This window comes from Cynara cardunculus, assembly GCF_001531365.2.
Source record: "Cynara cardunculus var. scolymus isolate 2C chromosome LG 4, CcrdV1, whole genome shotgun sequence".
In the NCBI taxonomy this organism is placed as follows: domain Eukaryota; kingdom Viridiplantae; phylum Streptophyta; class Magnoliopsida; order Asterales; family Asteraceae; genus Cynara; species Cynara cardunculus.
The window spans coordinates 18,264,020-18,279,829 of NC_037531.1; the positions used below are offsets into that span (position 1 = coordinate 18,264,020).

The window sequence follows — 15,810 nt, forward strand, 5'->3', positions numbered from 1 at the left end:
TTTTTAAAACCTTCACAGTGTTTTTGCTGTGAAGTTTCGACTTTTTTTAAACCTTCACAGTGTTTTTGCTGTGAAGGTTACGTGTAAAAATGTGGTCTCACGGGTCTCACGAAAACAGGCTGGTCTCACGTGAACCCAACTATATATATATATATATATATATATATATATATATATATATATATATATTTAAGCTTCTTATGCCTTGAACGATTCTGATTTACTTTTTTGAACTTTTGATCAAGCTGGGTTGCCCTCGATGCCTTCATTTATCATCTGTGATGTCCCTAAACGAAACTGCACTTGCTACGCGATGCATCTGGATGCATGACTGCGCTGTTTGAACTGTTCACCACATCTTACATGTTACTCTTTCTAATTTGAAATTAGACAGTATCTCCACTCTTTCTTGGTGTCTTAACTGTTCAGAGGACATGTATGTTATATATGGAAACTGGGAACACTATAGATAGCAAATCTATTGCATATGCAGAGGTGGATCTATGTGGTCCACTAGGTATGCACTTGCATACCCTGAAAAAAAGTATTTGTAGTGTTTTGCAGCATAAAAATAATAAAAATAAAATTTGTTCTTGTAATGCATCCCTGAATTTTTTCTGTTAAGATGGTGCATACCATGATTAGAAGTCCTGAATCCATGACTGATTATAATGCTAAGAAGAAAACTTGATATCAGTGAAGTAGTAGACTTGAATGTTATTTTTCTTATAAGTCTCATACTCCATAAATTTCAGGTACTTAATGACTGCCTTGGTTTTGCTGGACCCTTGCTTCTTAATAGGCTGATTAAGTATCTTCAAGAAGGTCAATTTCTATATTTGTTCTTATTGGTTTGTAGAAGGGTAATGCATAGTTCATGCTTCCAATAAGAAATATAATGATTGATATTATAATGTTCTCCTTTTTTTAGCACTACCTTTTTTTAATAGTTCTTCTTTATCATATGTTCTTTTTTTTCCCTACACTTTGCATAAGTTGGGGTCTTCACAGAAACAACCACTCTACTTTTTTGGGTAGAGGTCAGGTCTGCGTATTCCCCTGTAAAACCGAACTCCGGGTGGGATATACTGGGCTCATTTGGTTGAGAGGGGTCGACAAGTCTGAACTCTGAATACATCAGGCATGATTCATGGTTTGCATTTACTACCGATGATTATACTTCTCCTGTCTGCAACCTAACATAGTAAAATGAGATATGTAACCAAGGTTGAATTTTTTAGATCTTTCTGTTATCACGAGCTTAATAGAATGCTAAAAGTAGAAGAATGCTAGAGTTCTGAAGAGTGAAAATCTCCAAATAGAAGGTAATGCTGAATCAAGCAATGATCCAGACTACAACAATTAAAAGTATATCATTTACATGGATTTATGGAATTATATGTTTGGACAAAACTGAGTATATATTGAACAAGGTCCTTGTGATATATCACAAGAAATTTGTGTTCGATGTTTAATGTGTATGAGATCCTTGTCAACTTTAAGCATCAAATACTCCATTTTGTGTTGAATACTTCCTTGCATCTTAGTGCCAAAGACCCTATGATGTGTCATGTGAAACCATGAGGCTGCAAGAAATGTTTCATGTTATTTATTTGCTTAGACCTTTAGAAGTACAAGGTATTAGTTAAGTGGAGGGAACTATTCCAAATAAAATACAAATCCGTTGTAAGATGTTAAAAAGCTTCATGTTGTTGTTTCCTTCACACCAAGATGCATCTTTTATGTTGATCTAGTGATCTTATTTATATATTAGTTATACATGAAGATGTAGGAGTCTTATGATTCCTTCACACTCTTACGAATGGAAATTGCATTTTCGTTCTAATGGAGTTTTTAGCTTTTAACTTGAAATGAACACTATGTGAACTGGTCTAAATTGCTGCCCCCATTAAAGAAACATATTTTTCTATAAACAGGATCTGTGCATTTTGATGGTTATCTCCTCGCCATTTCTCTAGGCCTCACTTCCATCTTGAAGTAAGTCTTATGCTTTTATTGTGGTTATTTTAGTATAAATGATTATCCCTCTTCATGATATTTCTTATGGAGGTACAAGTCACTAGAAAAAATTCTGGAGTCTTTTCACCATGATCTATTTCTATGAACTCAGAAGTCATAAATTCAAAATTTCTATCTTGTTCCTACTCCAGTGCATTTGATAGGACATTTAGGGGCTGTTTGGTTCAGGCAAAGGAATGAAAAATGAAAATGGCATAGAATGATAATGGGAAACCGCAATTTAACTTGGAATGAAAATTTGGGCTTGTGGGGGGATTGACCGATTATATTATGTAAAACCAAACACTTCCTTTTATTTTCATTCCCATTAATTACTGGTTAATACTTCTAACCAAACACCTCCTTAGATAACACTTTATTCTCATGCTATCACGAATAAAATAAATGGATGTTCACTGTTCTCTTTTTAGTATGATGTTTAAGTATTATAGATTGAATTCTCAGGCTCCATCTGTAGCTCTGAGATTTTGGTGCCTGCAACAACTAGAGACCATGCTATCAATCTGGTTCAGCGGCTTCACTTAGAAGAACACAAAGTCTGTGAACAAACACCGCAGAATAAAATAATTCATTAGCTGAAACTGGATAAAATTTTGGTAATATTCAAGTAACAAGGTGGCAAAGTACAATCCTGTTTCTTTTTTGGGTTCAACTACCAGCTAACTAGTGACAAAAACTAAAAAAACTACAAGATGTCATACAATTGTTGGGTAAAATACAATTGTGTCTCTTGTCATAATTACATCATAAAATGTGAAGTTTTCTTGCTTGAGTTATGGTGCGTTTTGTTTCAAACAGGTGTGCATATAGCTTCTAAATTACCAAAATCATTCAGATGCTCACCAACAGGAACTGATATTTAATTAGTATTTGTTCATTTGTATACTTTTTGTTCTTAATAGTGGAAGCTGTGAAGGATTCTTGATGACATAGTTTTGCATATTAACCTCTCATTTTTATAATGCAAGCTCTATTCTGATGGTGCAGATCTTTTCTTGATACACAATATACATTTCGTCTCTCCAAATTAAAGTTAAAGCTACGTTCTAGTCTTATGACTGTTATATTTCGAAAGGTAGATCATTCTTATCTGTTTCTTGGTCTTTTTTCTTACCTTAGTGGATGTTAAAATGGAATCTATCCCTTTCACTATCCACATTTTTTTACTCTAGAGCGGCAGATCTCTAAATTCCATAATGCAAAGACAGGGAAGTTGGCTTTCACAAAAGACTTGTTTCCATTAGAGATAAATTATCATATGCGCTCCCACGCACAGAATTTTAAAAATCAATCTGTCAATGCCTGATTCACTTGTGTTGATGAAGTGACGTTTTAAGGGAGATTTTCTTACTAACTGTCAAGTCTCCCATCATGCATTTTTCAGTGCCTCCATGTTGGCCTGGCAGAAAGATCTAAATTTTCGGAGGGGGAAATTCAAACCTTCATGTCTGTGGATGTTGATCGAACTGTCAATATGTGCAACAGTTTTCATGACATGTGGAGGTATTTATCTATTTCTTTCACATATCTTCAACTATAGTACATCTTGTATATTTTCTTTTTTTGTGGATGCATTTTATCAATAAATTGTTCCACATTCCTATATTGATCCAAAATGCAGTCCTAAAGTGGACATGGATGTTAATTGTTCATATTTGTGAAAGAAGTCCATAGATCGACATATTATTAAGATAATTAGATTATATGAAAATAAAGGGAATGAATTTATCATGTCTGTATTATGCAACGGCTCTCCAGAGCATTTTTTGGTAATTTGGCATCTTTGTTGTAACTTGATGCTGGTGGTACTGATTATGTGTTGGTATTCGATGCTATCAGAATAATAAGGCCATCATGTAACATACTGAGCTCTATGGCTTGCATTGATAATAATGCAAAATGTTTTTTGAACCTTTCAGCTTGCCTTTACAAATTGGAATTGCCCTGTATCTGCTCTATACACAAGTTCAGTTCGCTTTTGTTGCTGGAATCACTATAACTATTTTGTTGATACCAGGTAGTGCGTTGTACTCGTTTCTTTACATGAATACAATGAGCATACCTCTGTATGGGTTGTTAACTTAAATTTTATGCATGTAAATTTGGTTTTCACATGTCGTAATTGAACCTGATTTCTCTGGAGCAAGAAATGTGCACCTATCGATGCTTTATTTGAAATATGTTTCTCAATTAGAAGCATCGATAGGTGCAGATTTCTGTTGTCACTGATGTGCCAATAGACAGAACTCACAGTTACTGTCATCTGAATATGTTCAGTGGAAAAGGTAAGGTATTTGTTTAAAATTAAGGTTATCAACAATACGTTGTTATATAATGCTTAAGATAGTTGACTCCATAAAAATTGGAGCAATAAGCTAGTACCAGGACTTGCTCATGAGGGCATACTCTTTTCAGCTGCAATTGCTATCAAAATGATGGTTTCCCTTATCCCTGTCTTACACACTTCTTTGATGGACGACATCTCTGTAATCCATTATTGATAAAGCTCTAATCATAATATGTACAGTAAATAAATGGATTGCTGAGTTGATTGCCAGTGCCACCAAAAACATGATGGAGCAAAAGGATGAAAGGTGTGTGCATCTTTGCCAAAGTCTGCTTAGGCTTTAGCAAAAAAAATTATCTTCTATTGCAAATAGTAGTTGTCTATTTAAGAGAACCATTCAAGCTATGCTGTTTAGATGTTTCAGTGATAAGAGTTTTATTTTCGATGATAAGTCTTTATTATTAACTGTAACACTTTTGCAGGGTCAGAAGGACTGGAGAGCTATTGACATATATTCGCACATTGAAAATGTATGGTTGGGAGCTTCTTTTTTCTAGTTGGTTGATGAAAACAAGATCCTTAGAAGTCAAATATTTAGCAGTAAGAATTACTTTCTGCAAAAACCATATATTTCTGACATTCCGATGCAGTCAATCTTACAGCCTGACCTCCTTTTATAGACAAGGAAGTACTTGGATGCATGGTGTGTATTCTTTTGGGCAACAACACCAACTCTTTTTTCTCTGTTCACATTTGGACTCTATGTAATGATGGGAAATCAACTAGATGCAGCAACGGTATAATAAACACCATTTTGAGTACATAAAATTGCTTGTGTTTTTCTTATTAACACTACGTTTTCTTGTTAATTTAACCCTCTGCTTTTGCAGGTCTTTACTTGTCTTGCTCTATTTAACAATTTGATTTCCCCATTAAACTCATTCCCATGGGTCATTAATGGGTTGATCGATGTGAGCTATATCTATGCCCTCTTGTTGATTAACAGCTTCAAGATAAAGCTTATCAATTAACAGAACTTCTTTTTTCTATTAAAATTTCTTCACAGGCAGTCATATCAACCAGGCGACTGAGCATGTTCCTCTCATGTTTTGAGAATGAACCTCTTCGTGGGCAGGCAAACAGTTCTTTATCATCTTGCTCCAGCAAACATTTTAACTTTAGAGCTGAAGAAGTTGATATTGTCATGAAAGATGCCTGTTGTGCATGGTCAAGCAGCGCTCAAGAAGTGAAGGAGCTGATTCTGGATCATGTCAATCTTGCCATTCCAAAGGGTTCTCTGGTTGCAGTAATTGGAGAGGTCAGACCCATGCTTAGAGTTCCAGCACTATGTTTAGTCGTAGCCATTTAACTTACCACTATCTATCAGCACCTGGTTAGACTTTGTACCATACTCCCTGGCTTGTAGCCACACTAGCTTGTTTGAGCAAGGATTGCAGCCTGGTGTTCAGCTATACATCTGTGAACAGCTTCTACTTATTTAAACCCTTTTCAGTATGCTTTACTTGTAAAGCATAGTCTTTGTTTAAGCTGCCTTAAATTGCCACCTTCTTTGTTGACTCTGGCTAGACCCTGTCAAATTCTAGAGACCAAATAATGTTATGCTTTCTGCATCAAATTTTTTACAGACAAGAGGCACTGGTTGAATGGTTATTTAAGTATTACATGCCTGTTGTTATCATCCGAGATCAGTATGCGGCTTAGAACTTCATCCTGGGGGCCACTACTTTCCGGCTGTATTGTAGCCCACATATGGAGGAGGTTTCAGTTGGTTCGCAAGAAATAGATTACTAAAAAAACCCAATAAAATGAATCCCGCTTGAGCTCTAATCGCAGAAATATGAAAGCTCGTAGATGCTTTTTGCATGTTTGTTATCTGTATGGAGGAGGTTCTAGTTGCCGTTTAAGGAATAGATTAAGAAACAAACCATGATAGGACAAATCCCATTTTATATGAAAGCTCAAAGGTGTTCACTGTAAGATTCTATTCTAGTCATCACAATTACACAATGAAATACTTGTTTGCAGGTTGGTTCAGGTAAATCATCCTTGTTGAACTCTATCCTCGGAGAAATGAAGCTTATCGAGGGATCTATATATTCAAGTGGGTCTGTTGCCTATGTTCCACAGGTTGAACACGACAAGCTATGTTGCTGTCAAAATCTACTTTCTTTGAATCACAATTTTCGAATTTAAACCAGTCTTCTTTGGAGTTGTAGATTCCGTGGATTCTCTCTGGCACTATTCGCGATAATATCATATTTGGAAGGGACTATGATCCGATAAGGTATTGCTCTCTTATACTAAACTTGAATAAACATTTTAAAGATATTATTGATTGAATAGTTTCATCCCTTGGCAGTTCTTCAGGTATCCCCACTCAGGGAAATTGATCAAAATAGCTGAATTTTCCAACCAACTTCAATTTTTAGCCACTTTTTCGATTGAATTCCCATTTTACCCGGAGTTTACGCAAATGTCTTGTGCATTTGCGGAAACTCGATTTTCAGATCAAAAGAAATAAAAAAAATTGAGTAAAGATTCAGATTTTGGTATAAGATTCAAATTTTTGCGTGTATAAGGATTTTTTTTCTTTTTCTTTCTTCCAGAATATAGTCTTTATGCTTCCTATTTTGAAGAGCTCTGAAAAGTGGCTAAAAAGTCAATTTGGTTTATGAGATTGGCTATTTCAGTCAATTTCTCTCTCCACTTTTCATCATTTAAAGTAGGATTAAGCCACTGTCATAATTCAGTTTGATAAATAGGAGACCAAAAAATCTGTGAAAACCTGTATTTGTTTCCAACTCTTGGATCTATTTTCCTTGTTCAGATACTCTGCTGTTCTAGAGGCATGTGCCCTTAATACAGATGTTTCGCTTATGGTTGGAGGTGATATGGCTTATATTGGAGAGAAAGGCGTAAACCTGTCAGGTGGACAGAGAGCTCGTCTAGCTCTTGCCAGGTGTCATTATATCACTTGATTCTCATTTCATAGCATTTGATGATAATGTGAAAGTAGTTATTTGTTCTTTACGAGAATTCTTATATTTTGGGGGACATGCACAGGGCTGTTTATCATGGATCTGACTTAGTCATGCTGGATGATGTCCTTAGTGCAGTTGATGCCCAAGTGGCTTGTTGGATTTTATCAAATGCTATCCTTAGCCCTCTTATGGATCAGAAAACATGCATTCTTTGCACCCATAACATTCAGGTAATGACCGCATGTGTTGGAGTCTCACAATGGCTAGAATTTGATCATTTCTCCTCGATATATGTTGGAACATCCCTTCTCTCCCTCTTTTGGAGAGTAATCTAATGGGACTTGACATATTCTCACAGTATGTTCCTGGAAATAAATGAGAATACTAACCACAAGGGTTGTGGCATAGTGGTTGAGGCCCTGGGGGATGTGGTGGAATATCCCATCTGCCCAGGGTTCGATTCCAGGCGTACACAACAATTGTGGCCATTGAGTTTATCAGGCCTGATTTATTGCAGTCACAATTTGCCATGATTAATCTAGGCATAGCTTAGGACACCCTTCAAAAACAAATGAGATACTGCTAAAATTCACATGGGTGTCATATGCTAACAACCTTTTACACTTTATAGGCAATATCTGCTGCAGATATGGTTGTTATAATGGACAAAGGACAAGTGAAATGGGTGGGAAGTCCAACGGACTGTTCCAGTTCTCCATACGCATCATTTGTTAGACAGGAAGAACTTAATTCCCCTTCTGAGACTGAAGCACAAATAGAAAGTCGAGATACTTGTATGGGAGTCCAAGAGAGTGTTGTGGTAGAGAGTGAAGGTATAGATATCATGGATGCCACTGACAACATTATCAGGGTTGAAGAGAGGAAAGAAGGCAGAGTTGAAACAACTGTGTACATGTGAGTCCATGTTCCAGGGGTGATTTTTTGTAGGCAAGGATGAGTGACTTTTCGAACTATTCTTCTTGTGAAAATGCAAACAGAAAACACAACTTTTTGCATGAATGAGTGATTTTGGATAGAAATGCCAAGTACAACGTTTGTTTTTGTATTTACTTTTCTCTAATTTATCCAACATTGCTCATTCTTATAAATGCAAAATGGTATGTGGCATTTTCACAAGAACGATGCTGAGTTTAGAATGAAAAGCCTAGCACGATGGTTCAAAAAGCCAATCACTCTATCCTGAATGTATGAACTTATTAGACTGATCAATCAGTTACTTGCTTCTTTTGTTGCAATATCCAACTGGGCAGTTACTTCCTCATGTTGTGTAGGAATTATGCTGCATTCTGTGGTTGGTATATTACAGTCATAACTTGCCTATCAGCACTTCTAATGCAAGCTTCGCGAAATGGAAATGATCTGTGGCTGTCTTATTGGGTTGATACAACAGCATTAGAAGAGCATCCGACATCATTCTATCTGGTAATCATTTTAGTTGCTGATATTGGGATTTTGTTCTCAAACAAACTTTAAGTAGATATAGTGAACTATGGGTTATGAGAAGGAAAAAGTTCTAGAAAATCTACCCAATCACTTTATAGCCATTTTTAGACCTCATTTCACTTTGTAGCCAATCCTTACGCATATGCGTAAGTATTGGTTCTCGGCAAAAAAAAAAGAGGATCCTTTCGCAGAAAATCCACTTATGCAGAAAATCCACTTTTGGTAGAAGGATCCTCTTTCTTCCCCGAAACCGATCCTTACGCATATGTGTAAGCTTTCTGCATAAGGATTGGCTATAAAGTGAAAGCGGGTCAGAATATGGCTATAAAGGAAATCTCTTTGTCAGATTGGCTGTTTCTGTAAATTTCCCATAAAAATATCATGCTTCGGAATGCCAATTGTAATGGCTGCATGTTGTGATGTTCTGTTCAGTCTATCCATTTATGTTTTACCAGTTTACAATGCAACTGCCGTAGAACACCCTTTTCCCTACTAATTATGTAAAATCTGTATTCTATATGGGGATTTCAGATGAATAATTATCTAACTTGAAAAAGAGGTACCTAACGACTTTTTTTGACACCACAGGCTATCCTCTGTATCTTTTCTTTGGCAAACTCCTTTCTTACTCTAGTGAGGGCATTCTCATTTGCATATGGCGGCTTATGTGCAGCAATTCAGGTGCACAATAACCTATTGAAAAAGCTTGTTAATGCACCCGTTGCCTTTTTTGATCAGACCCCAAGTGGAAGAATACTTAACAGGTAGCATAAGTTCTTTCAATGAGATGAGCTTTTAGCTTCCCCAGTGTCCATTTTGATCGTTTTTGTAGGCTGTCTTCAGATCTCTACACAATCGATGATTCTCTTCCTTTCATTCTCAACATCCTCCTAGCCAATTTCGTTGGCCTCTTAGGGATTGCTCTAATTTTGTCTGCTGTGCAGGTAACCAATTGATTCAATAGAGTCATGGTTAATTTTACTTAATAGTTTTGAATATTGAATTATCATGAACTTCGATCAGCGTACATGTATATGTGCAGGTCATGTTCTTGCTTCTCATACTCCCATTTTCGTATATCTACAGCAAAATACAGGTAACTCTTATCAATATATTTTTCTGATACAAAATTACAAATACTCTTCCAGAAAGGCATAGTAACACTACCAAGTAACGGGTTTTTCAGTTCTACTACAGGGCAACATCACGCGAATTGAGAAGGCTGGACAGTGTATCTCGTTCACCCATATATGCGTCATTCTCAGAGATACTTGATGGGTCATCAACTATAAGGGCATTTAAATCTGAGGTGAAGTTGTTGATTTAAAATTTGATTTTATACACAGTTTTATCCTAGCATGTTCTTTTACTGAAAAGGCTAATAGGTTTCCTCTACCTTGAAATAGCAAGATTTGTTTTCTTGTTGGTTGTTCTTTTCTGAACCATCACCCTTTTGCTATTTCCTCTATTTTTAAGAAAAACTTTTGATTTATTTCGCTCACAAACCAGGAGTTTTCACAGAAACAACCATTCTACTCTTTGAGGGTAGAATAAGGTCTACATACATTCCACCTCCGGACCCCACCTTTAGTTGTATATATTTGGCTCGTTTGGTTTGGTTTGATTTATTCAGATGAGCAAGCGGCGCCTATTGCTCAATATTTTTCATATAATTGCTTCAAATTTATTAATACATTACATTTCTTTCTGGCATGTATGAATTTCTATCATCATTTCAGTTAAAGAAAACCATGGCACTAAGTAATGCTCTTCATCTGTACGCAGGACTTTTTCTTGACTAGATTCATCGAGCATGTCAAGATGTACCAGAAAACTTCTTATTCAGAGATAATAGCGAGCCTGTGGCTATCCTTACGCCTACAGGTATGCTTCTAAAACGTGGGATTCATATTGCATTTTCAATACTTTATTCTTGATGATATTTGCTTTAGTACACACTTTAATAAATCTTAGTAATTAGTGTATGGCCTTAGTTCTTGGCAGCTTTTGTTGTATCTTATATTGCGGTGATGGCGATTGTTGGATCTCATGGACATCTTCCCATCAATCTAGGTACCCCAGGATTGGTAAGTCCTCAATATCCTGAGCACATTCCATTTAGGAAATTATTATAGTCATAGTTTTCAGAATAATATGACCAATTTCTTATTGTTCCGAGAACACCGCTTAACATTGAAACTTTGTAAACAGGTAGGCTTAGCCCTTTCGTACGCAGCTCCAGTTGTATCATTGTTGGGGAGCTTTTTGACAAGCTTCACCGAGACCGAGAAGGAATTGGTCTCAGTTGAGAGGGTTCTTCAGGTCTGAACATAATAACTGTTTTTGCTTGTTAATGGTTATTGTTGAAGTCCCACATCGGCTAGACTTGGACCTGTATATATTTGGAACTTGGAACCTCCCCTTTCTCCTCAAGGGCTCTTTTGGAGAGGTGTTTGGGGGTTCCACATACTCACTCATGGTATCAGAGCCAAGGCTTGCCACTCTAGGTACCCGACACTCTGGCTAGCCCCCTCTCGGCACTCTAGGACAATATGTGTCCATCTAGCTTCCATTTGAGGGGGCGTGTTGAAGTCCCAGATCGGCTAGACTTGGACTTGTATATATGTTGGAACCTCCCTTTCTCTCCAGGGACTCTTTTAGCGAATGATCTGGGGGTCCCACATATTCTCACAATTATCATTTGGAAACAATCATTTGATTTCATTCATTATAGTACATGGACATCCCTCAAGAAGAACTTCAAGGGCACAAGGTTTTAGACGTGGAATGGCCATTTCAAGGGGAGATCGAATTTCGTAATGTAACACTCAGATATATGCCGTCTTTGCCGCCTGCACTGCGTGATCTTAATTTGAGAATTGCTGGAGGAACACAGGTTTGTAAATCTATCAACATAAATGTAATTATATGTACACCTATGTATTTTCAATTCTGGATTATATAATAAGAATCATAGAAACGACTGGACGTTGCATATTCAGGATTTTTCACTAAGGTATGCATTACCATAACACACACAAAAAAAAAAAAAAAAGTAAGCACATGCATACAAATGCCTTATGTTTTATGTATAAATGCCATTATAAGTTAGAGCCCCGTAGATTATAATTTTTTTCACATTATAAATTTTATTTTTTGCATATAAATGCCTTATGTTTTATGTATAAATGCCATGTTTTCTCATTTCTATACTCTTTTTATTGAACTTCTATTATATTTTATAGAGTGAGGTTTATGGGAAACCCCCAAAAAATTGAAAAACTGAGGAACACCTAATAACTATTTATCTGTACGGTATGTACATGTGCGTACAAGTACATATGAATGGTTACTAGAGTCTTCCTCAATTTTTCATTTTTTTTGCGGTTTTCCTCTGAACTTGACCCATATTATATTATATTAAGTAAATTCCGCCCCCATCACCAAAATTCTTGATCTGCCATTGGCCTAGTGACCATGGATGCAGACAGCTGACTAGAGCGCATCAATACTGCATTCTTGATTTTTCGTTCTTGCAACCATTATTAGGCGTATTGAAGGTGATTGTTGATCTTGACATTAGTGGTTTTTGATGCAGGTAGGAATTGTTGGAAGGACAGGTGCCGGAAAATCTAGCATCTTGAATGCTCTATTCCGCCTCAACCCAATATGTGCAGGACATATCATAGTTGATGGAATAAACATAGCAGACGTCTCTCTGAGAGATCTTAGATCACGTTTTGCAGTCGTTCCCCAGACTCCATTCCTTTTTAAAGGATCTTTAAGGTACAATTCGACATATTTAAGCATATCATTTGCTTTGTTTGGGGGGGTGGGGGGGCTAATCATGTGAGAACAACAAAAAGCTTGAAAACCAGTGAATCATGCATTGTTTCACATTGTGAAACAAAAAATACAAGTGTAAAAGTTCACATTGTGAAACAAATACATTACTATATGTGGAACAATAGCTTAAAATGTGGCCTTGGATGAAAGAAATCATGTGAAATAATATCTTGAGATTCGTTCTCAATGGATTTGTAACTTTTTTGTGGTTGTCATTTGATTAAGCCCCTCATTTGTTGGTATATCACCACAACAAAATTGGCTTTATGGGATGCCTAGATTGTCTAAGCGTCCTGATAGAATACTTTATAAAACATAGTTTATAGGATCAAACTATAAAGTGTTCTATCTAAAAGCGTTACAATAGGTTTTTAGGACCACACTATAAAGCGTCCTATCTAAAAACGTTACAGTAGGTTTATAGGACGCTTTAACAAGCTTTTTATGACGCTTTTAAAATGACGTGTCCTATTAGCTATTTCTATATGACACTTTTGAGAAGTACCCTATAAACCCATCTTTTGATAGGACACTTGTGCTTATGACTCTTTTTCAACTAGTGTCGTATAAAATAGCTAATAAAACACTTTATTTTAAAAGCCCTAACAAACTTGTTAAAACGCCTAAGAGCATCCTATAAACCTATTGTAACACTTTTAGATAGGACGTTTTTTGGTTTGGTCCTATAATCGTAAGTCCTATATATTAGGACGTTTAAACAGTTTAGGCGTCCTATAAAACCAGTTTTATTGTAGTTAAAGTATCTTTATCTTCCTACATATTAACTTACTATCTGATACAAATATCCAGGGAGAACCTCGACCCCTTCAATTCAAGCGATGACTTAAAGATATGGAAAGCTCTGGAGAGATGTCATATTGAGGAGGAGGTCCGAGCGGCAGGGGGACTAGATATGGAAATGAAAGAGTCTGGAACTTCATTTTCGGTTGGGCAACGGCAACTCCTTTGCCTTGCACGATCCTTTCTTAAGTCCACTATGGTCAGAACGATAGAAGAGTTCATCGGTCTTCTTCTTTGAGTGCCAATATTTTTGAGGTTCTAATGATGTTAAATGATTTAGGTGTTATGTTTGGATGAATGCACAGCAAATGTAGACACCCAAACGGCTTCGAAACTGAAGGATGCCATATCTAGTGAATGCAGAGGGTTGACGGTGGTCACGATTGCTCATCGCATCTCGACAATTCTACATATGGACAATGTATTGGTTCTTGATCAAGGAATCTTGGTATGTTCTCCAAATTGAGTTGCTAGTTTTATATCTGTTTTATTTACCGAAATACACATTGTGAAATATTGGTTTATGTGAGAATATGTGGAACCCCATCAGATTGCTCTCCAAAAGAGCTCTTGTAGAGAGAAAAGTGGTTCCAACATATATTGAGGATAAAGGGTCAAAGTCTAGCCGATGTAGGATTCGAATACGCCCCCTCCACGAAATCCAAGTTCCTCAAAACATTCTGTCAAACCAAGTGTCCCCTAAATCGATACCCTAGGTATTTGCACCCGTCTAGCCTCTATTGGAAGGGGTATGTTGTGTTGGAGTCCCACATCGGCTATAGACACAATCCCAACATCCTCTATATATATCGCAGCCTCTTTTTTCTTTTCAAGTACTCTTTTAGGGCATATTTACGAGGTTTTAGGTGCTATAGTAGATTTTTCCCGTTATGACCGTACAACCTTGAGGGCGATCTCAACCGGCAAATAAAGGCTAGATCTTGGGACTTCTCTCCATGGTTGTCGGTTCGAGTCTCCTCATTGGGGGTTTCCCCGCCTGTTGTTTCCACGGATCCATAGGATTAGTCGAGGTGCTCACAAGGTGGTATGGACAACCAAGGTTACCTAAAGAGCGTTACGACATTAATACTTGTTGAATTCAAACTAATTCCATCACCTTTCTTTCATGTATTAGTTCCGTTTAATCCGATGTGAAGATATATTATTTGATACGGGTTATTCGATGGTGTTGTTGGCAGGTGGAGCAAGGAAGGCCTGAGGTTCTAGTTCAGGATGAGTCTTCCATATTTTCAAGCTTTGCTAAAGCATCCTTAATGTAGTTATATATAGAGAGAGATGTAGGTTCATACAAGAATGATACCTATTTAAAAAGATAAGAAAATGGGAAAATTACGTTCAAAATCACATGTGATTTTACATTAATGGCTAAAAAAGTGTGCGGGCTACCCTATGGCCACGTGGGTAAGGTCGAGTGAATCAGATGTGAATTTGTACACGATGTTAGTGTAAAATCACATGTGATTCGGCAATTTCTTATTTTTTTAACTAGGTATCAATCTCGTATGAACCCGACTATATATATATATATATATAGGTTGGGTTCACGTGAGACCGGGTTATATTCGTGAGACCCTTGAGACCACAAAATAACACTTAAACTTCACAGCAAAACATTGTGAAGGTATGAAAAACATTGAAATTTCACACCAAAAACACTGTGAAGGTTTACCTTCACAATATTTTATTATGAAGGTTTAAACACCTTCACAAGTTTTACTATGAAGGTGTACTGTTATTTATATGATCTTATGTCTCATGAAAATAATATGTTCTCACATGATCTCAAGTCTGTATATATATGCCACCATATCATATGTGTATGTTGCACATAACCATGTATTGACTACCTTAACTTGAAACAACCATAACTATTTTCTTCTTTATAGAATATCAAGCAACTCCTACTATCTACTCTTTCGTGATTAATCGAAAATTATGTTTAAAAAAGTATTCTATTGACTATTGAGAATCCAAATGTAAAGATTTTTTTTCTGCCAAGAAAGTGAAAACGAAAACCAGATAGTTATTGGTTTAACAGTATCCGGGTTAACAATAGACGCAGCCAACCAATATTTATCGTTTCCTCCCCATACCATTGAATAAATAAGATGCATTTTTCTTTCCTAGACTTTTGACACTTGAACTCCTATGGTCTATCTAATCTATCCATTTATATATGAAAAGATTAAGGGGCCGTTTATCTACTTGATAAGTGTTTACCGGTAAAATTCAAAACTATCAATTACTTACCGTGTAAGATGTTAGTCTATAAAAACGGTATCGTATGCAACAAGTAACTCAGTAAGTGCTAACCATGGTAAGAGTCGTTTGCCGTTACTTATCGGATAA

The 15,810-nt window shown here is 36.5% G+C and overlaps 1 protein-coding gene across 1 annotated transcript in view; it reads left to right on the forward strand.

Moving 5' to 3' along the window:
- The window catches only part of LOC112511339 (ABC transporter C family member 13), an 18,690-nt gene extending 3,913 nt beyond the window's left edge, over nt 1–14,777 (forward strand). Inside the window, exons 9-36 of the mRNA XM_025116929.1 lie at nt 756–825; nt 1,938–1,998; nt 3,028–3,115; nt 3,425–3,543; nt 3,960–4,057; nt 4,568–4,634; nt 4,810–4,927; nt 5,008–5,124; nt 5,218–5,298; nt 5,394–5,645; nt 6,374–6,475; nt 6,565–6,632; nt 7,176–7,307; nt 7,412–7,559; nt 7,961–8,244; nt 8,622–8,772; nt 9,382–9,557; nt 9,626–9,737; nt 9,836–9,889; nt 9,980–10,102; nt 10,579–10,677; nt 10,788–10,880; nt 11,005–11,115; nt 11,528–11,689; nt 12,392–12,579; nt 13,450–13,639; nt 13,721–13,888; nt 14,640–14,777. Of these exons, the coding sequence (XP_024972697.1) occupies nt 756–825; nt 1,938–1,998; nt 3,028–3,115; nt 3,425–3,543; nt 3,960–4,057; nt 4,568–4,634; nt 4,810–4,927; nt 5,008–5,124; nt 5,218–5,298; nt 5,394–5,645; nt 6,374–6,475; nt 6,565–6,632; nt 7,176–7,307; nt 7,412–7,559; nt 7,961–8,244; nt 8,622–8,772; nt 9,382–9,557; nt 9,626–9,737; nt 9,836–9,889; nt 9,980–10,102; nt 10,579–10,677; nt 10,788–10,880; nt 11,005–11,115; nt 11,528–11,689; nt 12,392–12,579; nt 13,450–13,639; nt 13,721–13,888; nt 14,640–14,720 (3,513 nt within the window). The 3' untranslated portion in view covers nt 14,721–14,777. The remainder of the gene's footprint in view (nt 1–755; nt 826–1,937; nt 1,999–3,027; nt 3,116–3,424; nt 3,544–3,959; nt 4,058–4,567; nt 4,635–4,809; nt 4,928–5,007; nt 5,125–5,217; nt 5,299–5,393; nt 5,646–6,373; nt 6,476–6,564; nt 6,633–7,175; nt 7,308–7,411; nt 7,560–7,960; nt 8,245–8,621; nt 8,773–9,381; nt 9,558–9,625; nt 9,738–9,835; nt 9,890–9,979; nt 10,103–10,578; nt 10,678–10,787; nt 10,881–11,004; nt 11,116–11,527; nt 11,690–12,391; nt 12,580–13,449; nt 13,640–13,720; nt 13,889–14,639) is intronic.
- Nucleotides 14,778–15,810: the final 1,033 nt, after the last annotated feature.